This window comes from Silene latifolia, chromosome 6 (assembly GCF_048544455.1).
Source record: "Silene latifolia isolate original U9 population chromosome 6, ASM4854445v1, whole genome shotgun sequence".
Taxonomy (NCBI): Eukaryota; Viridiplantae; Streptophyta; class Magnoliopsida; order Caryophyllales; family Caryophyllaceae; genus Silene; species Silene latifolia.
Genome location: NC_133531.1, coordinates 3,917,602 through 3,937,975, shown reverse-complemented (window position 1 = coordinate 3,937,975; position 20,374 = coordinate 3,917,602). Strand labels below are relative to the sequence as shown.

Here is a 20,374-nt window from a genome sequence, read left to right as displayed (position 1 = left end):
GCTAGCCACTTGGCCACTTGGCCACTACGTGACAAAAGGTGAAAGTCTATAAATACTCCTCAACCTTCATTGAGGAAAGGATCCAGAAAATTAACCTAAGAATCACTATTCATCTGGTAATATCTCCCTTATCTCTCTACAATACATCCTTAGCCAAGTAACAACAACTTATCCCTCTAAGTTTACTGACTTGAGCGTCGGAGTGAGTACGCTTGGCACAAAGCCAAGCCCTCAGTTCGTTCATTGTTGCAGGAGAGGCCGAGAGGAGCGATAAAGACAAGAGGGACTCAACTCAAGACATCATTCTACAAGCCACGGGTGGTAACAATACTTGCTCTAGAATTACACCCGGAACACAATAGTACCTTACTAGTGTCTCCTAAAGAAATGTATAATCTTATTTATGGTATTGGGAATCATATTTTGCACAAATTATTGTATGGGACTGTCTTATAGCATAAGACCAGCCCATAATCCAAAAACCCAAACAATTACTTAAAGCTCCCTTTTTTTAATCAAATAACCAAAAGTCCTTAATATACTTGTAAAAAAAATATTTTATTTTGATAACCTAAAATTTTATATTAATAAATTGTATATTTAAATATGTTAGTTTTTATCATAAAATGTCGTGTTGTTAAAATAAAAATAGAATACTAATTAACTTAGAGGTGTTATTTTTGGGCTTCTCTCCTTTTGGGTCAGTCCTATGCTATAGGAGAGTTGTTGCATATTTTGTAATTGTGTGGGCCTGCTTTTACAAGGCCTTATCGAGCCCAAAAAGTAGTACTCCTTGTTCATTCTATGGTGTTGTGATTCTGGCTCACACACCAGCCATGAAGGGTCCATTGAATGAAAAATTCTTGTGTTTTTCGGTAGGATCGTTCTCCTTATATCTAAAGACAATTCACCAAATAAAATATTATAAAGGTTTAGGTGTAAGGAATATAGTCCTCCCGAATGACACCAAAAATTTTCCCCTTGAACAATATTTAATTTGGTTGACATAAGGAAATAAAGAATTCAAATTTAGATAATAAACCTAAATTCATTGTTATAAACTCTCATATCTACTCAGCTCGATTTCACGAGCTTAATCCAATTAACGTCACACTCGAACACAAAAAGAAAATTGTGAACCTTACAGTCACAATGAGGACGATTGGAACGAAAAATATAAATAGTTTGTAACACTTGATAAATAAAATTATTTATATAGTTAATATTTATTTTATTTTATTTTTTTTGGCAGCCGTAAATGGTACTTTACTAATAATTAAGAGGCAAAGAGATTAGGCTGAAGCAACCAGCCTGCCTGGTTAAAGCTACTATCATCACCATTAGCCAAGCTTCCTCTTTGGCTTGATGCTGCTCCCTCATCATTCACTTTAACAGCATACTGGCTAGGATACCTGTTCATCGCCGCAATCCGAAACTCTTATTATCAATAATTTCATTCAAATATTATTAAGTACGTAATGACACAAGGTGAATTTAAAAAAAAAAAAAAAAAACTCAAAAAAAAGTCTGAATGTCCAGCGAAAGCAAGTGTCCCTGCTAATCTCCATAATTCATCAGTGGGATCAAGATCAGTAAGTAGATTATATAACCAGTTATACAAGTTGTATAGTATAGAATTCGAGCTTTATAAAGCATGACTCGAGCTTACACTTACAAATTACGAGCTTTACTTGAAAGGATTTGAGCTTCATTATAAAAATATTGAACTTAAAAATTGTAATGAAATTCAAAAATAATACAGTTGTTAGTTAGTGTATATTATGTAAATATTAGTTAGCATAATATCTTCCTATTAGTTAGCTAGTATCTTGTAAATTAGGTAAGTGTATCCCCTAATTATAGCTAAGATAGTTTGTACACTAACTATATATAATTAATGAGAAACCTAACCCTAATCAAGGGATTCAATCCTTAACATGGTATCGAGCTAAGAACGGAAATTTCGATCTCCTTCCTCGATCACTGTGCCTGCCGTCGCCATCAGCCCTATTTTTTCGAAAATAGCGAGCCACCATGGTCTCTGATGCCGACTCTTCTCATTCCAATTCCTCAAAATCTCCTCTACATCCCGTTTTTACGGTCACCAACATCCAAAACAAGGTTCGTGTTCTTGACGACACGAAAGTTACATATGCATCTTGGGTTCGCCTTTTCAAGTTACATGCTCGTGGTCATGACGTTCTATCCCACATCGATGGGACGCCTGCTCCACCAACGACCGATGAGTCGCATGCTACTTGGGTCAAAATCGATGCACATGTCTTGCAATGGATCTATGGTACCATGAGTGACGAGCTCCTCCCTCGCATTTTGGAAGATGAGTCTACTGCCCGTGAAGCATGGGTGCGGGTCGAAAACATTTTCACAAATAATAAGGGTGCTCGTGCTGCCGCTCTCGAGGCCGAATTTCATTCGCTCCGTCTCGAAGGCATGCCATCACTTGAGGCATACTGTCAACGCCTCCGTGAATTGGCCGGGATGCTTAAAGATGTCGACGCCGCCGTCTCCGACCGCCGCCTTGTCATTCAACTGGTACGTGGCCTAACCAATGAATATGACACTGTCGCATCATATATTAATCAAACCATGCCTAGTTTCGAAACTGCTCGCAGTATGCTTGAATTAGAACTCCATCGTAAATCTGGCCGTGACGAGCCTCCCACGGCATTGGCTGCTCCTGCCGCCTCCCCCCCTGATTCGTGGACTGACCAACCTCCTAAGGCCACCCCTCCCCCTCCACGACAGAATAGTAATAATAATTCCAATAATAATAATCGTTATCGTCGCAACAATAATAATTCTAATAATAACAATCGCAACAATAGTAATAACAATAACCCACCTCGCTACACCACCACCTCGGCTCCTCAGGCCGTATCCTACCCACAACAGTGGGGACCACCACCCTCCTGGCCCGCTGCTTGGGTCCCACCACCCTGCCCCTACCCAACACAACCCGGCTGGGTTCCCTGGCCAACCCAATCCCCTCGGCCTCCCTCTTACTACCCACGAAATCAGGCCCCTCGAAATCAGGGACAAGCTTATGTGTTGGACTCCGAGCCTCCTCAACCAACGGACCTCAGTCAGGCTTTCCAAGCACTCTCCATACAACATCAGGCTGACCCGTGGTTTATGGATACGGGTGCATCATCTCATCTCACTTCCGACCCAGGTATGATTGCTAATCCTCTTAATACGAGTAAAATTCGTTCGATTTATGTCGGAAACGGGAATAGCATTCCAGTTTTAGGCTCGGGTACCTCGACCCTAACCACAAATTCCCGTACCTTGCATTTACGACACATTCTCCATACCCCTAACATTATAAAGAATTTAATTTCCGTCAGACAATTTACCAAAGATAATAATGTTAGTGTCGAATTTGACCCTTTTGGCTTTTCTGTGAAGGATATTCCGACTGGGAAACTGATTATGCGGAGTGACAGTGACGGAGAACTTTATCCCGTGTCTACACACCCTTCCTCGAGTCCGTCCAAGTCGCCTCAAGCTCTCATTACTCACGGTCAAGATGTTTGGCATTCCCGTCTTGGTCACCCCGGGTCATCAATTTTAAGTCTTTTAAGTTCTCAGCGTCGTATTTCTTGTAATAAGACTCATGATTTCAATTTATGCCCGTCGTGTCAAATAAGTAAACACAAACGTCTTCCATTTTATGATTCCACTTCGCATTCATTAGCTCCTTTTGATATCATTCATTGTGATCTTTGGACATCCCCTTTATTAAGTAAAACTGGCTTTAAATACTACATGGTCTTAATCGACAATTTCTCTCAATTTGTATGGGTTTATCCGCTCAAATTTAAATCACAAGTCTTCGATAAATTCACACAATTTGCTAGTTTTGTATTCACTCAATTCCACACAAAAATTAAGTCATTCCAATGTGATATGGGTCGTGAGTTTGACAATGCAGCCTTCACCGATTTTGCCAACAAAAATGGACTTGTGTTTCGATTCTCGTGTCCATAAACCTCCCCTCAAAATGGAAAGTCCGAAAGAATGATTCGTCGTCTCAATGACATTGTCCTTGTCCTCCTCCAAAATGCCTCTCTACCTCCAAATTTATGGGTCGATGCTCTTCATACCGCCACACACCTTCATAACATTCTTCCGACCTCCACTCTCAAATTTCGAACTCCCACATCCATCCTCTACCTTAAAAACCCGTCATATGACCACCTTCGAGTCTTCGGGTGTGCTTGTTACCCGAACATTTCCGCCACTCGCCCACACAAACTCGCCCCTAAGTCCCTCCAATGTGTTTTCCTTGGGTACCCCCCAAATCAACGGGGCTATCGTTGTCTTGATATGTCCTCTGGTCGTGTCTACATCTCCCGTCATGTCACTTTCGCGGAATCGGTTTTTCCCTATGCATCTGTCCCTTGCCCCAAACCCAATTCCTATCACTTCCTTGACCCCACCTCGGACCACCTAAACCCCCTCATCCTTGACCAGTTTTGCACACCAGCCCAACCCAACAACCCCCCCGACACTCCTGACCCTAACCCATCCCCCCTGCCTCCAACCCGCCATCCCCTACCCCAACCCGTACACCCTCTCCAACCACTGAACCCACTACTCCTAATCCACCCGTTACTACCCCTTCCAGCAGCTCCTCCTCCCCACCAACAGCTTCCGCCTCCCTCTCTCCATCTCCACCTCCACCTCCACCTCCCCCTCCACCACGTCAAAACCCCATACCCACTCACTCTATGTCTACCCGAGCAATGAACGGCATCTTTAAGCCTAAAGCTCTCACCTCGACATCCTCCATATCCCCATTACCCAAGTCCCCTACCCTCGCCCTAGCTGACCCCAACTGGAAACGTGCTATGACTGACGAATTTACCGCATTAAAGGACAATCATACATGGGATTTGGTCCCGAAACCTAATGATGCATCTATTATTCGCTGTCTTTGGTTGTATCGTCATAAATTTCATGCAGATGGCACACTACAGCGCTATAAGGCAAGGCTCGTCGTCAATGGTAAGACACAACAGGTCGGTATTGATTGTGATGAAACTTTTAGCCCGGTTGTCAAACCAACGACGATTCGCACTATTTTGAGTCTAGCTGTATCCAGGTCATGGCCTATTAATCAACTTGATGTCAAGAATGCTTTTTTACATGGTGACTTGGAAGAAACAGTTTATATGCATCAACCGCCCGGGTTTGTTGATCCCTCTGCCCCGAATCATGTGTGCAAGCTTCGGAAATCTTTATACGGCCTAAAACAGGCCCCTCGGGCATGGTATCATCGATTTGCTACGTTTATTATTTCCCAGGGCTTTATCAGTAGTCGATGTGACCCGTCCTTATTCATATACAAATCGAACACGGGCACTGCATATTTACTACTATATGTCGATGACATTGTTCTTACCGCCTCGAGTGCAACTCTTATACGGTCCATTATCGCTACATTATCTCGGGAATTTGCAATGACGGATCTTGGAACTCTTCATCACTTTCTTGGCATTAAGGTAACTCGTTCCAAAGCTGGTCTTTTTCTATCCCAAGAGCAATATGCCCGTGACATTATTAACCGAGCCAAAATGAGCTCATGCAAGCCCAGCCATACTCCCGTGGATCCCGGCTCCAAACTCAGTGCCAATTCCGGTCCACCTATTGACGATCCCACTTTATATCGCAGCCTTGCAGGTGCTTTACAATATCTTACATTTACAAGGCCCGATATCTCCTATGCCGTGCAACAAGTATGTCTTTTTATGCATGATCCTCGTGCCCCGCATCTTCATTTCCTTAAGCGAATTCTTCGCTATCTACAGGGCACAACTGGTCACGGCATCATCATCTCCCCATCTCGGTCACTGAACCTTACTGCTTACTCCGATGCCGACTGGGGTGGGTGCCCTGACTCACGACGGTCAACGTCCGGCTATTGTGTATTTTTGGGTGACAATCTTATTTCATGGTCGTCTAAGCGTCAGGCCACTATTTCCCGATCAAGTGCCGAGGCCGAATATCGCGGCGTGGCCAATACTGTTGCCGAGACTAGTTGGATACGAAATTTATTACTTGAGCTGAATGTTCCAATCCAACGGTCCACTATTGTGTTTTGCGATAATGTTTCCGCGGTTTATTTATCCGGCAACCCAGTTCAGCACCAACGCACTAAGCACGTGGAACTAGACATTCACTTTGTTCGGGACAAAGTAAAGCTGGGCGAAGTTCGCGTTTTACATATACCAGTCGAATACCAATACGCGGACATTTTTACAAAAGGTCTTCCACGTCCTCTGTTCACCCGTTTTTGCTCCAGTTTGAGCGTTCGTTCTCCTCCCGTTCCAACTGCGGGGGCGTGTTAGTTAGTGTATATTATGTAAATATTAGTTAGCATAATATCTTCCTATTAGTTAGCTAGTATCTTGTAAATTAGGTAAGTGTATCCCCTAATTATAGCTAAGATAGTTTGTACACTAACTATATATAATTAATGAGAAACCTAACCCTAATCAAGGGATTCAATCCTTAACAACAGTATATGTAAGCTCAATCAGATTTTAATGTTTGACATCAAAATATTAAAATATAAATGAAAAATTATAAACACTCGGAAAAAATACACAAATATTCATTTAGAATTGTTATGGTTATACAATGCTCTTGTACATCGTTCCTAGTACAAATATAACTTGTTTGAATGTTAGGATAATAGGTGGAGTGAGTATATACTTACCCGGTTTCGGGTTCGAATTGAGGTTTGTGACCGAACTGAAACATAGCAGAGTCGGAATCAAAGGCAGCAGATTGAGAAGGAAGCATAAATGGGATGTATCCTGTAGTTGAATGACTTGAATCGCTTATTGGCCTAAAAAAATGTCCATGGTCTTCTACCTTAAACTCCAATTCCTTGTTCAAATCATTAAGCTTGTGATGATGCTCCTATTTAATCAAACAAGGTATAAAATATTTGTGTAGGACAATCCTAAATTATTTTAAAAAATTAAAATTATAGTATAAAATATGTATGTTTTGGTTACTGTCTTCTGCTTTTATTTTATTACTTTTTATATATAAACGGATTACAAGAGACTAACTGATTAAAAATACGGAGATTGTATACACCACCTTTCTTTGCCTGACTCGAGCTAGAGCTCCATCAACTTGCTTCTCAAGGTTTTGCAACTCATTCAAATTTAAACCTTCAAGTTCTTCTCCATACATATTCCTAAACCATTAATAAAAAGGCTAATTATTACTAAACCACCAATACTCATTTAATTTATTGATAGTAATAAATGAGTGTTTAATCAATAAGAGAATCGTCTCATACTGTAAGACGGTTTAATAAGCCCGGTCTAATTCTATATTGAACATCTCAAATTGGAAACTACCTTTGGGGTTTTTTAAGAGATTGACATTTTGACTTCAAGTGTTCCATTTCTTGGTACCAACTCTGCATATATGCATGGTATAAGATATGATAATTAATCTGAGGTTATTGTTTCAAAAACATGAATGTAACTATAACAAAATATTTAGGATACTAATCTTTTGGAAATTAAATTAGTTGCCTAGAAAATTATGATTAAAAAAAAGTTAAGAAGCCAATCAACATGTAAAGAGAGCTACATGCATGGACGTTGTAAGATATGGAGGTTGAGAGATTCGAACTTGGGATCAATATTTACTATATATATTTTTAATTATTAGGCTAAGAAATTTTAGGTACGATAAAATATTATATTAAGCTTACATAATTTACATGAAGCTATATCACCTCACAAAATAATTATGAATTTCATCTTGAGAAAAAAGAAGAAAGTACGAATTCATTCAAACCTGAGTCTGGGCAACAAAAATAGATGGGTGATCCGGTTGATTCAAATTAACATTGCTAGCTTGGATGTAACGATCTATTGTTTTTGGAACAGAACTGCACGATTAAATAACAATGTTAATCATGATACTACTAACAATGTTAATTTTTCCCAATCTATATGATGAACCACATTTTTACGTGATTAGGGATTGCTTAAAACAATAAAAATACGTGTCAATCAAAAGTTCAAGCTGATAATTAAAAGTGATGGGGCATATTCTGCACCCGCTGACCAAGTCAACATATTGAGCAAGGTCAAAGATATCCACAGCAAGTCAACGGCTTAGACAGCCTAACCGACGCATCCTGTCGGCCTGTCTCTTGGGTCCCGGCCGGGGCAACTAGCCAGCCGGGGCACACATCCGCGAACTCGTATCCAAGACCCCTCGGCGGCGAGTCAACAGGGCCCGCCGGCCTGCCATGGGTCCCTCGGCCGAGGGTAGATCAGTCTTTCCACCTGCTAGCCACTTGGCCACTACGTGACAAAAGGTGAAAGTCTATAAATACTCATCAACCCTCATTGAGAAAAGGATCCACAATTTAACCTAAGAATCATTATTCATCTGGTAATATCTTCCTTATCTCTCTACAAAATATACTTCGCCAAGTAACAACAACTTATCTCTCTAAGTTTACTGACTTGAGCGTCGGAGTGAGTTCGCTCGGTCCAAAGCCGAGCCCTCAGTTTGTTCACTGTTTCAGGAGACCGAAAGAAGGATTCAGCCAAAGACGTCATTCTACAAGCACGGGTGGTAACAAATAACTGCTCTGGAATTACACCCGGAACAATTGGCGCCGTCTGTGGGGAAAAGATATTAGAAGCTAGTCACATTCATTCCCAAACAAAAAAACAAAAACCCACCTAAAAAGCTAAGAAGATGTCAAAACAACAAGAGGTATTCGTGACTGACGAAACCGAATTCTGCCAAGATGATACCGTCCACAATTCTGGAGTTGCGCAGCCCTCCACCGGCCGGGTAATTCAACCGGAGTACGGGATGCCAATAGTACCAGATACGCCGCTGCCCGTCGACCAGGTCACCATCATGGGACATGTGATTGATGCAGCAAAACTGAAGCTACTCCTGGACCTAATTAGTAGTACGCCTGTAACACCCAGGATCTTTAGGAACGTTGTCGACCGATCTTGTTGACCAAACCGACCTTAGGGATGAGTGGTGTAGGATCAGACTTGTAATAGGAGACATATGGGTTTGTCACTCGACCTAGCGGAGACCACTCGGCCGAGTATTACCAATACTCGACCGAGTGGAGTCTACTCGGCCGAGTGTCACTATACTCGACCGAGTATGGTTGCTGTCGATGCGTTATTATAAATGTGAGTTCGCGAGATTCATTTCTATTTCCTCATTTCCTCGACAGTTTCTCTTTCTCTAACCCTAAACCATCTCCCTCCTCTATCACTCCATAGTTTCATACCTTAAAGAAGTTAGCCTAAACCCCTACCATGAGAATGTCGGGATTCGCGAAGCAAGGATGACGTAGGTGGTGGTTGTCTATGTGGTCATCGATGAGTAAGGTTAGGTAAGTTTCTGCCTTGTGTCCTTTCGATTGATTCTTTGAGTATAGTCGTGTAATAGGACATGGTTATTATTGTTAGGGTGCTTAATGGAGTCGTGCGTGGCTATAAATGGAGTTCTTTCATGCTTTGCTATGAGGTAGGGTTTTCCTACTCGACCTCTTTGTTAATTGATTTGAGTTTATGATTGCATTGCGATTCATTGTTATCCGCTGATCATCGGAGTATAGTGGTTGTGGTAGTGATGGCGTTGTCAAGTGACAGCTGCGATGCTGTGTTTGGGATTGTGGTGGAGTCACTTGCGGGAGTGGCTTCACACCCTAGTTCGCCCTCCGTGGAACCCGCCACGGGAGGGGATGTGCACATTAAGGGACGGGACGTTAGTCGCTCGTTGATGAGCCGGGACTAGGTGGGGATGGACTGCGGTCACCATCGGCGGCGAGGATTACCTGTTGCGATGGGTAATCTGGCAGGGCTACACACTTCGTGTGTAGTCGGTGTTTGTACGAGGTGGTGAGTTTGGGATAGTGGATGATCAGCTGGTTACTTTATTGCCTTATCTTATATTTGATTAGTCAGTGCTGACCCCGTGTTGTTTTGTGGTATCTGCGGTGATCCATTCGGGATGGTGAGCGATTGTTTTAGCGGTATTGTTGAGTACGGCTGCTAGGTTTGGAGGGATCGAGTCACCACGCTTCTGGTCTAGAGATGTAGAATCACAAGTTTTGTAATTGTACTTTATATTAGTGATCTTGAATAGAATGGTATTGTAATAGATAATCTAATAATATAACATTGTTCTTGTATTGTCTAATTTGATCAACTTCCTCGGGAAACCGAGATGGTGACACTGTCATACACTGGAATGGTCCTTGGTAAGGCGTTCTGGTGTGCGGGGGTGTTACAACGCCGGCTCACACTGTCACACCGACAAGAGCGGCGGAACCCGTCCAGGAGACCAGGGCCCAGAATGTGACTCCAAGAGACTTGAACGAGCCTTTGGAGGAAGTCGGCCTGTCAAGACGCCTGGGGAGCCCAAAGTGCTAGTGGTAGACCTGAGTCCTTCCCGCACTCGCGGGAGGACGGTGTCGCCGCAACACCGACGAGGCATGCCCCAGAGGAGTGAAAGAAGTCCGACTCACCAGAGTCGGAGAAGAAGCCCGACTCACCAGAGTCGGAGAAGAAGCCCTTCCCGCCACTGGGAGAGGAGCCGGACTAGGGATGCGAGGAGCCGATCGCCGCGTGCCGTTCGACACGTGGTCAGACAGCCCCTCAACGCCTACGTCCTAGAGACCCCGGTGCCGACTAAGCTGAAGTTTCCACCCATTGCATACAAAGGAGAAGGCGACCCAACCGACCACACCGAGGCTTTCGAGTCTTATATGTCGGTTTGGGAGCAACCTGATGAGGTTTGGTGCCGAGTCTTCCCTACGACTCTGCATGGGATGGCACAAAGTTGGTAGAAGGGGCTACCCGATGGGTCGGTATACTGTTACGCCGACCTAAGGGACATATTTTTAGCCCAGTATTCTTGCAATAAGAGGAGGGCCGTTGAGACATCGGACCTCCTGACTATCAGACAGGAGAAAGGCGAGTCTCTCCGGAGTTATGTGAAGAGGTTCGACGCCAAGGTTCAGCAGATTCGTGAGCTGAACAGCGAACTGGCGGCCTTCGCGCTGATGAAAGGCCTCCCGAGAGGAGACTTAAAAAATGAGCTCATCAAGTGCGGCGGCCTAAACTTAGACTCCGCCAGGAAGATGGCCGACCAAGCCATAAAGGTGGAGGACTACCACAAAACCTGGGTAGGCCCCAGCGAGGCCGGGCACTCAGAGAGAAAGAGCCGCCGGGAGGACAACCCGGACGAAGGACGCCGTGACAATAATAGGTCACGGTCTGACAGATCTGCCAGGAAACAGAACTCGGCGGGCGCCGGGGGGAGTTCAGGATCGTACTACCAGAAACGGTTCAATGATCACACCCCCCTGGTCGTATCTGCCGCCGAGGTCTTCGCCCTGAGCAAGAACGAGGGCCAGAAGTGGGAAAGGCCCCCAAAGCCGAAGGGGGACGGTGACACGAGCCAGTACTGTGAGTACCACGGCCACACCGGTCACCTTACTGACAACTGCCGGCATCTGAAGAATGCCATTGAAGAGCTGATCCGGAAGGGGAGCCTCGGCAAGTATGTTGCCAAAGGCCAAAAGACTGATGCCGACGGTTCAAATAAGAAATCCGTCTTTGAACGGATAGGAGTGATCCATGTTGTCATCGGGGGCAACGAGAACGGTGGGTCCGCTCATGGGCACAAACGGCACCTGAACGAGCTGTATCAGGCCATCAACTTTGTGCCCAAAACAGCGGTCCCCGCTTCCAACATCCCCGACATGACTATTGGGAAGAAGGACTACGAGGGAGTCATCGCCCCTCACAGCGACCCACATGTAGTCCACTTGGACATATCCAACCACCTGGTCAAGAGGTGTCTGATTGACACAGGCGCCTACACGTACATCATGTTCAGGGAGTGCTTTCTCAACCTCGGTCTGAAGGTTGAAGACTTGAGCCCCTGCACCAATCCGTTGTACAGTTTTTCCGGGGCCGGCCTGGTGCCCCTGGGGTCGATCAGACTGCCAGTGATGTTCGGCGAGGGGGATGCGGCTAAGAATGTCCTAGCTGAGTTCGTGGTCATTGACGGCTCGTCCGCCTACAACATTCTCATAGGCCAAGTCACTCTGAGCGAGGCCGACGCAGTGATGTCCATCCGGGCCCTGACACGATGTATGTCTCGGACCGTGGGGAAGCGCATAAGCTCGTCTCCAAGGACGAGAAGGACGAGGTGGTCAACGTCCCGGATATCTGCCGGAGGATGCAACATGCAATCCTCAAAGTGGCAAAGAAGTCGAGAGAAGGGGAAAAGCCCATCCTTACAACGGAGGGCGACCTCATGGATGCAAATCGACGGCTAATCGGGAAGTTCCCTACAAAGTGGTTGAAGAAATAAGGTGGGTACATACCGGCCGACGACATGGAGGGTGTGCCTTTGATGAGCCATTAGGACACTGACAATCTCGGGAAAAACTTTGTATAGCGGCGGAGGTGCCCAAGACAACTGTGGGCACCCCGGCGCATGTTTATATCTAATGAAGAATCGTCCAAGTTTTCCATCAAAGTGTTCATTTCCCCCCATAATCACTATCAAGAAGCAGACGTCACGGCAGTCACCCCAAGAAGTAGACGCCACGGCAGTCACCCCAAGAGATAGACGCCATGGCGCTCACTTCAAGAGGTAGACGCCACGGCGATCATCATCAAGAAAATAGACGCCACTACAGCGATCACCCCAAGAAGTAGACGCCACGGCGATCACCCCCAGAGGTAGACGCCGCGCAAATCACTCCAAGAAATAGACGCCACGCAGCGATCACCCCAAGAAGTAGACGCCACGGCAGTCACCCCAAGAGGTTGACGCCACGGCAGTCACTCCAAGAGGTAGACGCCACGGCAGTCACCATCCGGAAGCAGACGTCACGACAGTCATTACCAGCGCAGTTGATACTCGCGAAAGCGATCAACATGCCTTAGAAGCGTTAAACACAGTTGAGATACGCACTTAGATCGCCTCGGCCAGGCCGAGGCGGAAACAAAAGAAGCGCTCAATTAATAACGTAAGAAGACAACTCGGGGCGAAGACAAGAAAAGACCTTGGCCAAGCCAGAGGCAAAATAAGCAAACTCTTATTAAAAATGATAACATGTTACAAGTGAGGAGAATACAGACGACGGCCGTCCCCATAGGGATAAGCCAAAACACAACCTACCAAAGTTGTACAAAATACAAGGAAAAGAAAAGTAAAAGGTTACAGACATATCATTTGAAGCGCCAAAAGATGGCAGGGAGGAAAGGCTTAATAATTGGCTCCCAAACAGCTGAAGCTATCCGAGACGCCGGGTGAGCCTGGTGACGACCGCCCGTCTCCCTATGCCTGTTGCTGCTTGCCATCAGCAGCGTTAGCAGCATCATCTTTGATGGGCGACCCAGAAGCTGTCTTGGCAGCCTCAGCCTCAGCAGCCTCAGCCCCAACTTTCTTAGCAGCCTCAGCCTCAGCTTCAGCAGCCTCAGCTGCCTTCATCCTCTCGGCTTCCTCCTTGGCCGCCTTAGTCTTCTCAGCGAGGGCTGCCTTCTCCGCGGCCACCTCCTCCTCCTTCTTCACCCTTACCTCCTCCTTGGCTTTCTCCTACGCGGCTTTCTCCTTAGCTTCGAGCTTGTCATCAAACAACTCGTCAAATTTGTCCCACGGAAAGGAGCCATTAAGGGGGAAGAGCTCCCCAATCACTTCCCTGGCAGCTTTTTCGGCCAGGTCCCGGTATTGGGCGCACATGTTAGGGAGGATAGCGGTTTGGAGCGTCTCAATGTCCTCCTCCCTTTGGGTGATGATAGCATCCTTATTCCGAACCACCTTCCCCTGGGCCTGAAACATGCCCCTCCATTCGTCCCTCTGCGTACGGTAAAGGTCGGCGTGCTTCTGAACAAGGTCACGCCCCTCCAGCAGCTTAGCAGCTTCAGCCGCCGCAGCCTCGGCCTTGGCTCTCTCAGCAAGGACCTCCTTTTCAGCGTCCTCCCTGAGTTTTCTCTCAGCACGGACTGCCTCTTCAGCCTCAGCCTTGGCCCTCTTAGCCTCCTTGTTCGCTGCGTCGAGTTCAAGCCTTAGCCGCTCGAGCTGTGGGGCAGCTTCAGCCATGGTCTTCTCTTGCTCCACAATATGAGCACCGGCCGTATCAGCCCACTTCGCCAGTAACCTGATCAAACTTAGGCCCTCCGACTTAATCTGGAGGGGGGTAGGCTTCGGGAAGGAGGTGACAACGGTGGCGTCTTGACCACTTGCCTGCGCAGTTTTCTCCTCGGCACGCCGTTCAATAGTGTGACCGGTAGACGGCAGCGGTTGATCTACAAAAAATTCAATTAAAGCATCCGTGTCAATATACATGGACATACCGGAGAGCCCGTCATCAGGAACGCCTAATGAACCGGCTAAGTCTGAGCCACAGGATAGATCTATACCATGCTTGGCCTTCTTGGGCGGAGGACGCATTTCCTTGCCGCGCAGCAGAGCAGAGCGGCAGCGGAAAGCATTAGCGGCAGGGGCAGGCTCTTTCCTCTTACGGACAAGGGGAGATCCCTCCGCATCGGAGTCCCCCCCATTGGTAATGTCAACGATCACCACCGTCTCCTTCTGGACTGAAGGGATGGGAGGTGGAACGGATGTCGACGCCGTCGCCGCCGAAGACTTTGTTTTCCGCGTTCGGCGCGGCATGTTACTAACAACCTTCGCCTGGGCCGCCTCCACATTCAAGCCTTTCAGCTGCTGATCCATGAGATCATTCGGCGACGTTCTGCGATCACGGGCTAGAGCCTTAGGATGCAAATCAGCAACGATCTTATCCTTGTGCAGCCCCATTCTCCGGAGTATATCCTCAGACAGGTCCGGTCCAAAGTGGTCTGCAAAGGAAACAAAGCAAGAGTTAAGTAGAAGAAATAAATCAAAATTCAAGAAACAGAAACATTGAGAGCAGAGATGGGCCTCACACCGACCCCACTCACTCTGCGCTAGGGCCGGTATGAGGCCGACATGGCAGAGTAGCTCATCCTGAAGAATGATCTGCGTTGGGGGAATACATCTTTTCGGCACCCCACTCTTGTCCGCCTCAAAAAGCCTCATCGCCAACTTCTCATCCGCATTAAGAGGGACCTTGCTGACGTCCATCTTAAGCTTTTTCCGGGTGACCCATTTGTCATGCTCCGCCTTAGTCTCGCACCGCAAATTAACTTGGTGCTGGAAGGACCGGGGCAGCGGATAGTCATCCGGCACCTCAACGTACACCCACCGATCGTTCCAGTCTTTGCAGGAAGAAAGCTTATCAACGGAGACGTAACCCGGCTCCATTTGCACGCTGTACCATCCGACGCGACCAGCAAACGACGGCCGAAGGTGGTGAAACCGACGGAATAAATTAACCGTTGGGACTTCCCCCTTGAAGAGACAGAGCCATACAAAGCCGACTATGGTCCTAATAGCCAACGGGTGCAGTTGGGCCACGGCGACGTTCATGGCTCTAATGATGGCCATAACGTAATCATTCAGCGGAAACCGGAGCCCGTACTCCGGTGCGGGATGTATACGCCGGTGGTGCAACCGGTGGAGGGCAACAGACGGTCTGACCCTCCTCAGGGATAACAATTTTGTACCCCCTGCCGAAGTAGAAATGGCCCTCGAAAAATGTCTCGCCGGAACAACTGGCGAACTTATGGGTCGAAGCACGGTCAAGGCGGACCTTACAGGCCTCGCCGTGATCCATGACGTACTGCCTCCCCTCATTAGGATAAGCCCTTTAAGCATCATCACCGTCATCATCAACATCATCATCATCCTCCCAATCCTCCAAAGCTTTTAGATCGACTTCGGGAGAAGGAGACCTAGGGCCCCCAGACCTTATCGGGACGGCGTCTAGTATCTCCTCCTCATCAAGACGCGACGGGGAACCCCCCGGCGCACGGTTACTAGGACCGGCATCAGAAGAAGACATGTTTACAACAAGACTTACAAGTTAAAAAGTTGAGAAAAATTTGTTTGTTTACCTTGAAGAAAAGCACTAGCCGAAGTAACGACTCTGAAGATTAGAAGAGAAAGAAGCCCTTGAAAGTTTAAAGAGAAGAAAATTTTAGAGAAAATGAAATTGGTGGCCAATTTCAGGGACTAACTGCCCTATTTATAGGGGAAAGCCCATGAAGAAGGACCAATCAGGGCACAGCCATGAACGTCAACCAATCAGCGAAAAAGACACGTGTCAGACATGCAACCACGGAATGTCAATCGTTGCAACAGTTGAACGTCAATCAATGCAACAGTGACCAAGCGTCTTCAACACGCCCCTTCATATCTCTCTGCCTATTCATCTTCCTCAACAAATTCCTAAGTCTCTGTTCTCCGCCGGCCACATAATCAGCCAAGCTAGGTAGCACCGGCCGGGGGGCAATCAAAAACAACCGGCACTCTCAACCCTGGTCTCGGCCAGCGTCACTTTCTTTTCCACATCGGATACCCTTTACACATCCATGTGGAGGGGGGATATGGTACGGCCTAAGCAGAACCAAGCCGAGGTAGAAGAAGTCGGGGCAGAAAATTTTTACTTGCGAAGAATACACGCTCAACATACATCGGAGCCCATACCACGGCATAGACTACGCTGGGGGCAAATTGATGGGGCATATTCTGCACCCGCTGACCAAGTCAACATATTGAGCAAGGTCAAAGATATCCACAGCAAGTCAACGGCTTAGACAGCCTAACCGACGCAGCCTGTCGGCCTGTCTCTTGGGTCCCGGCTGGGGCAACTAGCCAGCCGGGGCACACATCCGCGAACTCATATCCAAGACCCCTCGGCGGCGAGTCAACAGGGCCCGCCGGCCTGCCATGGGTCCTTCGGCCGAGGGTAGATCAGTCTTTCCACCTGCTAGCCACTTGGCCACTACGTGACAAAAGGTGAAAGTCTATAAATACTCCTCAACCCTCATTGAGGAAAGGATCCACAATTTAACCTAAGAATCACTATTCATCTGGTAATATCTTCCTTATCTCTCTACAAAATATACTTCGCCAAGTAACAACAACTTATCTCTCTAAGTTTACTGACTTGAGCGTCGGAGTGAGTTCGCTCGGTCCAAAGCCGAGCCCTCAGTTTGTTCACTGTTTCAGGAGACCGAAAGGAGGATTCAGCCAAAGACGTCATTCTACAAGCACGGGTGGTAACAAATAACTGCTCTGGAATTACACCCGGAACAAAAAGTTAAGTGGATGATTATTGATTAACACCTAATTAATAAATTATTTCATATCCTAGACTCCTAATGATCAATGATTGTGATTAGTTCGTTATGTGTAGGTTGTAACCCTTAATTAACTTATTAGATGAGGGACTAAAAATTGTTTAAATTAAAACAAAAAAAGTTGCTACAAATATTCAAATGAATATAGATGCAAGATCAGGTTGTCTCTCTTATGACACTCAAATTAAAATTGTGACGGAGTAAAACTAACCATCCAGAAATTCTTATTTATCATATAATGGTCATTTTTTTATCGTAAAATGTTCACATTTTCACTGCCACAAATGAGATATCATTATTATTACAAATTTGAAACAGGCCAAACAAGCAAAGTAATTGTTGGAGAAAAACAACAATCATTTATGGAAAATTGATGAGACATTGTAAAAGAAAAATCCTAGAAAATCTTTCTGACACAAATGTAAATATAAATTCCTCTAATTATTGCACATTCATAATTACTACACTGAAAAAATAAAATTACTATTACTGTATTTTTTGTGAAACATTAATTTCAGCAATAATTTTATCTCCAAGAGCCCAAGCATAAAAATAGAAGCTAACAACTTAACAAGTAACAACAAAAGAAACAATTCCAGCTACAGACAATATAATTTGAGAAAAAATTGCAAATATAATTGCAGGAAATTCAAAATGGAAGATGAAAAAAAAATTATTTTAGTTGAATAAATGCAGTAATAGTAATAATTATTGTATAATAACATCTTACAGTATGAGATGATTATCATTTTATATACATAAAAACAACACTTATATATTGATAATATTAAAAGAATGTTTAACTAATACGGAGTAATAAAATGATCATCTCACAATGTAAAACGGTTTTATTTGTAATTTGTAAAACAAAATGAAATGAGAAGTTGATGAAAAAAAAAACCCTAGATCTCCCACATGTCAGTCAGCCATTTGTATTACTAAGTAACCCTAATTTTTATAAAAACAAATCATTCCTTTGTTCTTCATTTTTTTTTAATTCACCAAAAAAATACTATACAAAAAATAGATAAAATGTAGAAATAAAATGTATTTACCCAAGACTGCTAAATTCATAGAGCTTTCCACGAGACGAGAAGACGATGAGGGCAATTTCGGCATCACAAAGAACGGAGAGCTCATAAGCTTTCTTGATGAGACCATTCCTACGCTTAGTGAATGTCACTTGTCTACTAATTTTGTTCGGTATTAACATAAGTTTCACTTTTCCTCTTCCCATATTACCCTTTATTATTTGCTCTTGAAATTTTTTTGGAGAAAAATGAAGAAGAGAAAACAATACTATGAAATTTTTGGATTGTTTTTTGGAGCTAATACTATGTGCATCATTTTTAGTCTATATAGCAACTTTAGTGGGTGAAGAAACTTTTCCCAAATTTAGCAATAACCTTTGTATATATTCTTAATTTTATTTGGCCTTTTTCAAGAGTAGTGTGGTGTGGTGGTTGCTTTTGCTTAATATGCATGTATAAAAAACTTAACGCGTAATAGAGAGTTATCGGATTATTCTGTTTAAGACGTAATAACGTGTTGGGTAAGTCTCCTGACAGACAGTTTCACAATAATTCATAACGCGTTTATAGTAATCCACTCTACAAATAACATGAAAACATGGAATCTCATGTATGTGATTGCACCAAATCTTTGTAACAACTAACAAATGAAGCAATTGGCATTAATTTGGTTTCATATGGTGTTCCAATACTAATAAGTCGTTAGTTTTGTAATATGTGTTATATGTGCACCTCTAGTGCAGTTAATGTATTATACAACCGGTTGTATATACAACTTATTCATTGTTGTGGAGCTTTGTTACAAAGTTGTCGAGCTCTATTAACAAAATTATCGAGTTATGATACAAAGTTGTTGAGCTTAACAGAATAATTATTAAGCTCAATAACTTCGTAAAATAGCTCAATAACTTGTAAAATAACTCAACAATTTTGTGTGAAAGCTCAATAACTTTGACACGGTTGTACATAGCTTTTATACAACCAGTTGTAGGATAATATTTGTGCCTCTAGTGTGTGTATGTGGAGATATAGTAAGATTCTTTAATGTGAAATTGTGGTGCACTAGTGGTGGTACGTTCATCTACAAGATGTTATTCAACATTTTTTTTAATTTTACAAGGTAATGTCAATTATAATTTTAATTACGGATTATAATTATAATTTTGCGGACTATAAAGAGTAGTACGGTATTATATAAGTTGTGGCAGTAAACATTCATGTGATTTTCACCCGCTTTAAAATAAAACTGCATAAAAGAGTTTTATGATATGACTTTTAGAAGAATGACTTATATAAATGGGCCGGTGATTGTTGCTTTATTCATTTTTTGTTTGATTATGATATTACATGGTACATTTTTTAATTGAATGCACGTATATCACATGAACATAGTGATTTTTTACCACTTCGCTATATGCTCAATTATAAGGTGCTTGCTAGGAGTGTCATCATTGGATTGAGTTGGGGCTAAAATAGATTTCATAACACTCGTACCCCGTAAAATAAAACTCATATCCTTATTTCCATATCCATCTATGATGGGACCTGCCCTAACCGAGTATCAAAAACTGTGGAGTTTAAAATCTTAATCATCCAATTTCTTCGGGTCAACTTTAAATTTTACTCAGTAACGTAACTATGCACATGTTTTTCAAAAAAACAAAAAAAAACTACAAACTATAATTAATATTACTACCCCAAAACGTGTACGATATATTAGACCTGGTAAAATTGACCCGAATCGAACAACTCGCCCGAATAACCCGACCCGACATTCGAACTTGACCCACCCGAATTGATCCGACACAATATAACCCTACCCGAATATTTATTGTTGCAAATTGATTATTATCCACAAATAATTTAATAATAGTTGGCCCCAAAATAACCCGGACCCAAAATAACCCGATCCAAAATCTACAAATCGGCACAAATCCATCTTAGTTTACCTATTTAGTCGTATACCAATTACCATATCAACCTTATACGAAGTACTGTGTTGTTTGGACACTACAAATCTTATCTTTATTAATT

The 20,374-nt window shown here is 44.2% G+C and overlaps 1 protein-coding gene across 1 annotated transcript; it reads right to left on the bottom strand.

The window, feature by feature from the left end:
* Nucleotides 1-1,042: 1,042 nt before the first annotated feature.
* Nucleotides 1,043-18,652, bottom strand: LOC141658481 (agamous-like MADS-box protein MADS3). Its single transcript, XM_074465425.1, has 6 exons — nucleotides 18,365-18,652; nucleotides 7,852-7,945; nucleotides 7,404-7,465; nucleotides 7,138-7,237; nucleotides 6,746-6,951; nucleotides 1,043-1,412 (listed from the first exon to the last, which is right to left on the bottom strand). The coding sequence occupies exons 1-6, from the start codon at nucleotides 18,544-18,546 to the stop codon at nucleotides 1,277-1,279; spliced, it is 780 nt and encodes a 259-aa protein (XP_074321526.1). The 5' UTR covers nucleotides 18,547-18,652; the 3' UTR covers nucleotides 1,043-1,276.
* Nucleotides 18,653-20,374: the final 1,722 nt, after the last annotated feature.

Coding starts and splice junctions, on each gene's coding strand:
- LOC141658481 (XM_074465425.1), bottom strand. CDS start 18,546: ATGGGAAGAGGAAAAGTGAAACTTATGTTAATACCGAACAAAATTAGT. Junction 7,946..18,364: donor TATGAATTTAGCAGTCTTGG/GTAAATACATTT, acceptor TTAATCGTGCAG/TTCTGTTCCAAAAACAATAG. Junction 7,466..7,851: donor TTTTTGTTGCCCAGACTCAG/GTTTGAATGAAT, acceptor GCATATATGCAG/AGTTGGTACCAAGAAATGGA.